This window comes from Molothrus ater, chromosome 17 (genome assembly GCF_012460135.2).
Source record: "Molothrus ater isolate BHLD 08-10-18 breed brown headed cowbird chromosome 17, BPBGC_Mater_1.1, whole genome shotgun sequence".
In the NCBI taxonomy this organism is placed as follows: Eukaryota; Metazoa; Chordata; class Aves; order Passeriformes; family Icteridae; genus Molothrus; species Molothrus ater.
This window is the reverse complement of record NC_050494.2, coordinates 12,927,993-12,938,876: the sequence shown is the minus strand read 5'-3', so window position 1 is coordinate 12,938,876 and position 10,884 is coordinate 12,927,993. Positions and strand designations below refer to the sequence as shown.

Genomic DNA, 10,884 nt, shown 5'->3' with positions numbered 1-10,884 from the left:
TTGGCTGCTGGGCGCGCTCCGCCGCGCCGCGAGGGGCGCACGCGCCACTCCCGCCTCTCCGCCGGCGTTGTCGCCGCGCGGCGCGTTACGCACTTTGCGTAGCGCCGCGCCCCCCGGCGCGCGCCGCCCGCGCACTTCCCGCCGGCCGAGCCGCCGCTTCCGCTACGCAAATCGCGTAACGCGCCGCGCTCCCACCTGTGGCCGCCGCCGCCTCCGCTCCGCTCCGCGCCCGGGAGCGCCGCCAGGTCAGTCCCACTCCCGCCAGACTCCCCCCGAGACACCCCCGTCCACCCCCGGGCCAGGCCGGGGAGCGGCGCTGCTGCCACCTGCGCGTGGGGCCGAGCGCGAGCGGGGCCATTGTGTGGGTGCCCCCCCGGACGGGCCGAGCAGGGCCGGAGCCTCCCGGTGCGTCCCGGCCGAGCGGCCCCGGGCAGTGCCACGTGCCGCCAGCGCTGCGGGGTGAGCGCCAAGTGCCAAGGCACCGCCCGGCCCGGACCCTTCGCGCCGCAGCCCCCGGCAGCGCCCAGAGCCGCGCGGCTCCCGAGGAGACGCCGGGACAGCGGGAGCGCGGCCGGTCAGCGAACGCGGCCCGCGAGCAGCGCAGCGAGCGCGGCGTGAGGTGCTGCTAGCCCGGAGCCCGCGGGTCCCTGCGAGGCGCCGCGGAGCGAGGAAACTCCAGCCGGCGCTCGGGGCTTGCGAAGAACTGCGATCCAAGGGAACTTTTCAGTGTCTCCGCGGTGCTGAAAACAAGAGCGAAGGAGAGCCTGGTTGTGTGTGTTGGTGTTTACAAGTGGTTCAGGATAGGTAAAAAGAAGATGTCGGGTCGCCGTGTCGCTGCAGCGTGTGATAGACGACAGCTGCCCCGGGGCATGGGGAGCATGGCAGCCCCGCTGCTCGACCCGCGCCCGCTCCGGCTGCCCTTTCTCGAGGCTGACGTGAGTAGCACTCGGGGAGGGGACGGTTTGCGCTGGGGACGGGGCCGGGCCGGGCAGCAGCGCCAGCCGCTTCATTCCCAGCCCGTTCACGTCGCCGTGTTTGGGATCCGGGGTCTGGCGGAAGCGGCGCTCCGGAGCTTTGCGGCTGCGACACAAAAGAAGCCGCGGGCTCCCCCCCGCGCCCGCTGGGGGCCGGGCCAGCGCCGCTCCCCCGCCCGCGATCCCGCCCCGAGCGCGGCTCTGCGGCCTCCGCCAGCGCCCCGCTGCCCCCGGAAGGGGAACGGGGATGGACCCCCGGGATCCCCGGAAGGGGAGGAATGGGGAGAGCGACCCCCGGGATCCCTGGAGGGGAGAATGGGGAGCGGGACCCCCGGAGGGGCCGGAATGGAGAGAAGGGACCCCCGGAAGGGGCGAAATAGCGAGAGGGACCCCTGGAGGGGGGAACGGCCAGAAGAACCCCGCGATCCCTAGCGCGGGGGGCGTGTAATAGGGGTCGGGGTCTACAAAGCGGGGTCGGGGATCGGGACCCCCGGAGCGGAGTTGGGGATGGGGACCCCCAAAGCGAGGTCCTCAAAGCGGGGTCGGGGATGCGGGTCCCCAAAACGGGATCGGGATCCCCAAAGCGGGGTCGGGGATGGGGGTCCCCAAAGCGGGGTCGGGGACCGGGGCCCCCAAAACGGGACCGGGGTCCCCGCGATCTCTCCCCCCCATCCTGGGGGCTCCCGCCTCCCGCACGTGACGCGGGGGGTGTGGCGCTCACGTGACGCCGCCCCGTTGTGTCGCCCCCCCCAAGAGCCGCCTCCCATCGATGTGCGGGCGCTCGATGCAGCAGCCTTCGCGGAGGAGCGTCCTGCGGGCCCGGCCGCCCCCGCCGCTGCCGCCGCCGCCGCTCGATGCGCTCCGCGCTCCCGCCGCCATCTTAGGGGCAGAGCGCGGGCGGCAGAAGGAAGGCTCGGTACGTACCGGCACCGCCGGGGCCGCCCGCCCGCGGCTCCGGCACCGCCCGCGCGGGGCTGCGGCCCCACCGCGCCAGCGGGAGGGCGGGGAGGGCGCGGGGCGGGCGGCGGGGCCGGTGCTGTGCTGTGCTGTGCTGTGCCGTGCCGTCCTGCGCGCCCCGTGCATCCATCCATCGGAGCCCGGGCCCGCCGGCAGCACCGCTGGCTCCGCTGGCACACGCTGCCGGCTCTGCTCCGCTCGGCACGGCCCGCCTCGCTGTGTGGCCCAGGTTTGCGTTGACACAGAAAACAAACGCAACAGGTTTTTCCTCCCCTTTTCCTTCCCTTTCCCCCGTCTTTCCCTCCGTCTTACCTCCCCCTTTTCCTCTCGTTTTCCTCCCTTTTCTCCCCTCTCTTCTTCCTCTTCTCTCTCTTCTTCCCCGTTCTCCCCTGTCTTCCTCCCCTTTCTCCCTTCTTTTCCTGTCCTTTTCCTCCCTTTTCTCCTGCCTGTTCCTCCTCCTTCTCCCTTTTTTTTCCCTTTCTCCTGTCTCTTCCTTCCCTTTCTCCCACCTTTTCTTCACCTTTTCCTCTTCTTTCTCTCCTTTTTTTCCTGCTCTTTCCCCCCACTTTCCTCTCCCCATCTCTGCTTTTCACCAAAACCACAGCAATATTTAGTGCCTGCCCTGAGGTTTGTTCCAAGTTTCTGGTGGTTTCATGCAACTCTCTTGTATGTGATTTCTGTTCTTCATTCCAGGCCCCCCCAAGGCAGTCCCTGCTCACAATGTATAGGACAAAAGTCAGTTTGAAAGATCGTCAGCAACTTTACAAACTGATAATTAGCCAGCTGCTCTATGATGGATACATCAACATTGCCAATGGCTTGATAAATGAGATCAAACCACAGTCTGTGTGTGCACCCTCTGAACAACTGCTGCACCTAATTAAGTTAGGTAAGCTGGAATCAAAAGCTGACATAAAAGTCTAGTTTCTAATTCCCCAGTGCATTAAGAGGTTGGTGTCACTGCAAAGACACCTTTGATGCAAAGGTGGTGTCTGGTAATAGCACAGCACTTCTACATCTGGGTACAGCCTTTGTCTCTGTAGGGTTTTGAAGGGCATTCCTTTTTCATTACTAACAAATCAGATCCCTGAGTGGTGCCCAAATCTGTTTGGACTCCTCTAAGGACACTCAGGATTCTGGGTGTCTTCTCAAAACACCCCAGTGAATGGAATCACTGAGCCCCCAGATCTGAGGGAAAATCTCACCCTCAGAGCTCTGCTGACTTCAGGAAGAAATAATTCCAATCTGATTGTTCCTGACAGTGTTGGAGAGGGAGCAAGTCCTTCCATTGGCAATCTTTGCTGGCTTTTATAGATCAGTCCCCAGGAAACAGCTGCACACTCTGGGGTCTCAGCAGGGCTGTCACCTGTTCTCTCCCTGTGCTTCCCTCTGGAAGTGCCACAGTGTGGGGAGAACAGGGAAACCCCTGAGCTGCTCTTGAAACAAGCTGGCCAAGTCCTGGAAGAGCTCTGACCATGACACCATATGTAACTCAACTGGTTCTCCTGCCTGAACTAGCTGAGTTCTGAGGGTATAAATCTGTGAAGCTTTGTGTCTGTTTGAAATGCAAATTCTAGACTTGAAATGAGCAGATGAAAGCAGCAAAAAGATCACCACTGGGCTGAAAACTCTTGTGTCTGCCCTGTTGCCACTGCCAATGTTGAACTCTCTGGTCTGTAGCTGCATCTTAGAAATAAAGATAAAAGTCTGGGAAGTGGGCTTGGAGATCAGCAAGCTTTTTCCTTGCAGTGCTGGGATAGTTTGGCTTCAGAGCAATAAAATAGGAAAAGAATCAGTAAATCCTTTGGGTTTTATACTTTAAAACTCATGTAATAGTGTTGGGGCTTGTTGCTCCCCTATGAAAAGCTGACCAGAGGCCTGTGCATGGTCAGTGACTGATTGTCAGTGCATTGATCAGCCCTTCCCAGTCCTCACTGGGGCACTCCCAGAGCTCCTGAGGAGCTGTGCCTGCTCCAGCCCAGCTGTCCCTCACTCCTCCCCAGAGCCGTGGGACCCAGCCTGCTCTGCCAGCTCAGCTCTCCCTGCAGGGCTGCCTTTCCCAGGCGTTCCCTGGAGCGTGGCAGGCTCTGAGGGGCAGGCTGGCAGTGCTGAGTGCCACCCTGCTGTCCCCAGGCATGGAGAACGATGACAGTGCTGTGCAGTACGCCATCGGCCGCTCGGACACCGTGGCACCGGGCACCGGCATCGACCTGGAGTTTCGATGCTGACGTGCAGACCATGTCCCCCGAGGCCTCTGAGTACGAGACCTGCTACGTGACATCCCACAAGGGACCCTGCCGCGTGGCCACCTACAGCAGGGACGGGCAGCTGATAGCCACGGGCTCGGCCGATGCCTCCATCAAAATCCTGGACACCGAGAGGATGCTGGCCAAGAGCGCCATGCCCATCGAGGTGAGGGGTTGTACCACGCTAGGAATGGTGTCTGTGCCATGCCCATCGAGGTGAGGGGTTGTACCACACTGGGAATGGTGTCTGTGCCATGCCCATCGAGGTGAGGGGTTGTACCACACTGGGAATGGTGTCTGTGCCATGCCCATCGAGGTGAGGGGTTGTACCACACTGGGAATGGTGTCTGTGCCATGCCCATCGAGGTGAGGGGTTGTACCACACTGGGAATGGTGTCTGTGCCATGCCCATCGAGGTGAGGGGTTGTACCACACTGGGAATGGTGTCTGTGCCATGCCCATCGAGGTGAGGGGTTGTACCATGCTGGGAACTGTGTCTGTGCCATGCCCATCGAGGTGAGGGGTTGTAACCACACTGGGAATGGTGTCTGTGCCATGCCCATCGAGGTGAGGGGTTGTACCACACTGGGAATGGTGTCTGTGCCATGCCCATCGAGGTGAGGGGTTGTACCACACTGGGAATGGTGTCTGTGCCATGCCCATTGAGATAATGAATTGTAATCAATTGAAACCCTGTCCATGCCATGCCCATTGGGATAATGAATTGGAATCCCATCCATGCCATGCTCATTGGGATAATGGATTGTAATCAATTGAAATCCTGTCCATGCCATGCTCATTGGGATAATGGTTTGTAGCCACTCTGGGAATTCTCTCCATTTCATATCTGTACCTTGTGGCTGCCTCAGTGGGTTGGACTAAATACCTGTCTCAACATATTCCCTACTCCAGCAGCTGCTCATAAAGTCCCTTTGAAGGAAGAGGAACCAGGGCAAGGACACTGGCAGCAGGGAGAGAACTGAGCTTCTGCTGGGTGCTGATGTTGGCTGTAATGTCTGAGCACGCTTCATGTAAAACCCACTTGTGGCCTTGCAGCCCCCCTGGCCACCTGTGTTTTCACTGGATATTTCAGAACTGTTTCACACATTGATTTGCTTTATCTCTCTCCAAGGCAGTTATCAGGTAGCAATGAAAAGTGGGTTTTTTTTTGCACAGAGCACACACCAAATTCTCAGCAGAGAGCTGCAGTTTTGGTGCAGCTTCTCTTGATTCTTCCCAGGAGTCAGTGTTTTGCTTTGGGCTGTTTATGAAGGTGATGTTTTCTTGCACCAGTTCTCTGCTACTGAAGTAGTTTGTCCTTGAGCCAAGTTGTTTTGACCTTCATAAAGACACAGGGATCCTAATTGTTGGCCTATAAAGGGCCTTCAGATAACCAAGGGAGCAGATTGCGTGCCTGGTCGTGTCAGAGAGGAGCTGCTGTTCAGCCTCTCTGGCAAGCCTAAAACCTACTTTTCCTGTCAAAAACCTGCTTTATTTTCCAAGAGCAGCAACATGTTGAATGTTGTTTGTAGGTCATGATGAATGAGACAGCGCAGCAGAACATGGAGAACCACCCGGTGATCCGGACTCTGTACGATCACGTGGATGAGGTGACGTGTTTGGCTTTCCACCCAACAGAACAGATCCTGGCTTCTGGCTCAAGGGACTACACACTTAAATTGTTTGATTATTCAAAACCTTCTGCCAAAAGAGCCTTCAAGTACATCCAGGTGAGATACTGCTCAGAGCAGGCAAAGCTCAGATGTCTGAGTGCCGAGGTGGTGTGGGCTCAGCTGTGCCTCAGGTGATCAGGGGCTGCAGGCTCAGCATTGCAGACCTTACACAGAATTAAGACCTTACACAGTGTCACAATTCTGTGCATCATGGACACTTGTATTCAAGTCTAGAACCTGTCAGCTTTTTATTCGTTAGACCAACTCTAATCTGAATTAGCTTGGAAGTTAGTTCTGTTATCTTTGATTTGGAGGAACATTTGGGATTAGGTGGTGGGTTTGGGGGGTGTGATATCCTAAAATAAGGGGGCACTGCAGGCTGCTCTAGGACAAAAACTACACTACAGCCAGGGGCAGCCTGTCATTTCCATCCCACAGGAAACATTTTCCATTTTGTGCTGATAACTCCAGTAAGTTTTTAGCACTTCACCACCACCAGCACCGACCCTTCCAGCTGAGCTTTTTTCCTTCCTCACCCCGCTGTGTGTTTTTAACCCAACAGGAAGCAGAGATGTTACGCTCCATTTCTTTCCACCCTTCTGGGGATTTCATCCTGGTGGGGACCCAGCACCCAACCCTTCGTCTGTACGACATCAACACCTTCCAGTGCTTCGTGTCCTGCAACCCCCAGGACCAGCACACGGACGCCATCTGCTCTGTCAACTACAACGCCAGCGCCAACATGTACGTGACAGGCAGCAAGGATGGCTGCATCAAACTCTGGGATGGGGTCTCCAACCGCTGCATCACCACCTTTGAGAAGGCACACGATGGAGCTGAAGTCTGTTCTGCTATTTTTTCCAAAAATTCCAAGTATATTTTGTCCAGTGGGAAAGACTCTGTGGCTAAACTCTGGGAGATATCCACTGGTCGGACGCTGGTGAAATACACAGGTATGTAGCAGGTGACGTTCCAGACACCTTCTTTTCCAGGTGCTGAGCTGTGGTAGGGCTGGAAATGCTGTCAGAAAATAATAATTCCTAAAGGCAATGGAGAAACTGCTGCTTTGAGGATAAATTGCCCAGGATTTTAAAAAAATATTTCCATTAGACCAATTGCAGAAGAGAAGCTTGAAGCTTCTGTGTGTCAGTGTAAACCTATTTTAGTCTGAGTAGATTCTGGAGAATTTTCTGACATCATTACTCACTCCATTGTTCTGGAGGGAAGTTATCACTGAACTGGGGAAAAGTAAGAACACTGAAGCTACTTCAGGGCACTCGATTTAACCATTAACTTTGTGGCTCTATAGCCATGGTAATGCTCTGAAGTGTACCTGCAGCTGGTTTGATCCATTTCTGTGTATTTTTTTCCCAAGGATGCAGTTGTGTGCAAGGTCCTCTGACAGTGCCATGCTTGGATCTCAGCAGGATTTAGGGAATAATGAAGGCTGTGGAAGCTTTGCATGTGGCAACAGCTGTGTGAGAGGCTTTGGGGTCAAGCACTGATGTGCTTAAGCAATAGGAGCACAAAAGATGCTGGAAATGGTGTGTGTTGGGTTTTGGGGTTTGCAGGTCCCTGTTTGCAGGCCAGCTCTGCTGGGAGCAGCCAGCAGGGAGCAGCACCTTCCCGGGAAACCCTGCAGGATCCCAGGGAGGGTCTGTGGGAAACACACTGAGAAGTCCTCAAGGATCATCAGACTCTGCGGGTTCTCCTCTCCTTGGTCACAGCTGAAAGCCTCATGCAAAAATATCAGGCAGAAGTACTCTTAGGCAAAGGATTGGACATGGGACAGGTTGGTGTAGGTATTCCTTCTGTTCCCTAAGGAATTTTAGCATATATTCATGGACAGCAGGAGGAATTTCCCCATGGAAAGGGTGGTCAGGGGCTGCCTAGGGAGGTTTGGAGGCGTCCAAGGGACACCTGGAGGTGGCACTCAGTGCTCGAGTGACAGGGTGGGGATAGACTCAAATCTTTCTGGTCCTGTGATAAAACTACAAAAGAATATTTGTTATTGCACCTCCTGTTGCTTGTGGAAGTGGTAGAACAGCAGAGAAAATTGATAGAAAATTGATGCTTAGGGAAAATGACTTATAGATGTGGTGGTGTTTGCAAGGGTTCCAGGATGAGGGAAGAGATGAGACTCTTGACTCCATGTTTCAGAAGGCTGATTTATTATTTTATGATATATTAAAAGACAATGATATATTGAAACTATACTAAAAGAATAGAAGAAAGGATTTCATCAGAAAGCTAGCAAGGAATAGAAAGGAATGATGATAAAATCTTGCGGCTCTCAGAGACTCTGAGACAGCTGGACTGTGATTGGCCATTAATTAAAAACAACCACACGAGACCAATCAAAGATGCAGCTGTTGCATTCCTCAGCAGCAGATAATCATTGTTTACACTTTGTTTCTGAATGAATAAAGGATAAAGGATTTTTCATAAACCCTGTCTGTGACACGTAGGCATGAACACTCGTAACGCCCCCGTTGTGCTGTGTGCGTTCAGGTGCCGGTCTGAGCGGGCGCCAGGTGCACAGGACTCAGGCTGTGTTCAACCACACGGAGGATTACGTGCTGCTGCCCGACGAGAGAACCATCAGCCTGTGCTGCTGGGACTCGCGCACGGCCGAGCGCCGGAACCTGCTGTCCCTGGGCCACAACAGCATCGTGCGCTGCATCGTGCACTCCCCCACCAACCCCGGCTTCATGACCTGCAGCGATGACTACCGAGCCAGGTTCTGGTACAGGAGATCCACCACGGACTGAGGGTGCTCTGCAGGCAGGGATTCTGTCAGATGTGGCAGGAAAATAGCAAATATTGAGACTTTTCACCCCACGCTAATTTTTTTTATTAGTGTGCGCGGTTTAATTTTTGTAAGTCATCTCTAATTGTACTGAAGGGAGGGGGTGGAGAAGAAAATGGTCCTGGCAGGAAGGGCTAAGCTTGTTCCCCTGCCTGTGAATCACACACAAGATAATGGGACTGTGTCCTGCTCAGAAGGAGCCAGTTCTGCTCTGTGTTGTGTCTGTGCAATCCCTCTGAACTCTGGCAGAGAAGAGATCACACAAAGAGCAGCAGAACTTGGTGTAGAAACTTCAACAAAGCCTTAAGCTGCCTTCAGCCACAATTCATTATTTGTAAAGCTCTGGTTTGTATCTTTCAGTCTGGGGTTTTGGTGAATTCTTTGTGGTTTTTGTTTCTTGGCCGAGTAGGCCTACAGTTCTGAGTTGTGCCATAAGAATTCAAACAGGATTTTAAATTGTTTAGATGAATTCCAGAAATGGTCTTCTAGTTCTCATGTTAAAGTCAGACTTCATCTCATCCTCTTCTGAATTTATCTTAACAAGTGGGACCTCAAAATGAATTCCTAATAGTTTTAAGGAATTATCCACATTGCAATTAAAATGTGACAGTGCTGCTGCAAGTGAAAATAATTTTGCCTTAGAGACCTTTAATATCCTCTCAAAGAAAGAAACCTGTGCATCTGAATTTTTGTATGTGTACCTCAGAAATGTCACTGTTTTCATTGACTGAGGAATCTTCATCTATGTCTACACAGCACTTCAACTACATTCTTTTTAAATTAGTCACAAACCCAGCACCCATTGTTGAGAAACTGTGCTTAAAACTTCTCTAAGTTAGAAAATTCACCACTTATTCTCCCAGAGATCTGCCTGAGCAGAGCCTTGAACTTGTTTTTTTGAGGCCTCCTCGTGCAGAGCTCTTGGGCATCACAGCTGGGAGGCTCCTTTGGTCAGAGCTCAGCACTTGCCTTTGTGAGGGTTTTGAAATGTGAGGTGGTTCTTGCTGCTGGATTAACTTCCATTACACTGAGGAATTGTCAAGGGCTGGTGAGGGTACAGGTTTTGTCTGTATTTAAATAAAGATTGCCTTTTAAAAAGCTCTTTGATACATAAAGAAGGAGTTGTATTTGTTTTCTGTATAACAAAGGAGGAATGGTCAAATATGGGAGGCTGGGGCTTGGGGACTTGGCAATGATGAATTTGTTGTGTTCCACCTGAATCAGGTACAATTACAGACTCGAGATGTAGAATGTGGGAGATTCTTATTTAAATACTGAAATTTAATTTTCTCTTGAAAAGCTCCCTCTATGCAGAACATTTCTGAGGCTGAATCCTCTTTGCTCCTCCTCTGCCTCTGTGTTCTGACCCTTCAGAAGCAGTGATGCTGAGGGATGGTGGTGCTGGTGCCTTTTTGCTGGGGAAACAAGGAGAAGCAGAGCTGGGGGCAGGGAAAGGGAAGTCCTGACACAGTCACTGAGGCGTGATGTGGGATGGGTGACAGCAGTGGCTTTTTTAGTTTTGGAGTGCCACCTTTCTCTTCTGCTAAAGCACCTGTCTGTAATTCATGCACTTGTTACTGGTGTTTGGAATCTGCTTTTACAGCCCTCATTTTGTGGTTTATGTGTTAAAGCACCTCTGTGGCTGTGAACTGGGGGAGCTCTCACCTCAAACTTCCGTAGTTTTGGGGGCTTGAACTCACAGTGCAATAGCAAAAAGTTACTTCTTTAACACAAAACCATCCTGCCATTGGCACCCTGCTGCCTTTCCATGTCCTGGACATCCTCCTTAGGCCACAAGGTTGTGGGAGAAAGAAGAGCTGGGAAAAACTGAACTAATCCTGTTGAGAGAGAAAATGAAGCCCAGGGTGAAATTCAGTGTGCAAGGCCAGGCTGGATGGGCTCGGAACAACCTGCTCTGCTGGAAGGTGTCCCTGCCCATGGAATGAGGTGGTCCCTAAGGTCCTTTCCAACCCCAAGCATTCCCTGACCCTGGGAACACCTTTCCCTGTGTGCCTTGAATTCCTGATGGGCTCCTGCTTCTCAGGCTGTGAGAGCTGAGACTGCCTGGGAAGCCGGGAGGAGCTGGCAGTGCAATCCTGCCCTGCTGGGGCTGTGCAGGGCTGCCTTATCAGGGCTGTGCAGCTCCTCACTGTGCCACAGCCCCGCTCTCACTGCTGCAAAAGAGGAAACAGGAGCAGGGGCAGAGGGCTCACACTTCCCACTGC

The 10,884-nt window shown here is 53.7% G+C and overlaps 1 protein-coding gene across 1 annotated transcript; it reads left to right on the top strand.

Moving 5' to 3' along the window:
• Positions 1-153: 153 nt before the first annotated feature.
• On the top strand, positions 154-9,759 carry CSTF1 (cleavage stimulation factor subunit 1). Its single transcript, XM_036395719.2, is given in 8 exon segments — positions 154-935; positions 1,729-1,890; positions 2,625-2,820; positions 4,065-4,147; positions 4,149-4,343; positions 5,710-5,907; positions 6,413-6,803; positions 8,362-9,759. Coding segments are annotated over 8 exon segments (1,605 nt in total). The 5' UTR covers positions 154-815; the 3' UTR covers positions 8,622-9,759.
• The last annotated feature ends 1,125 nt before the right edge of the window (positions 9,760-10,884 follow it).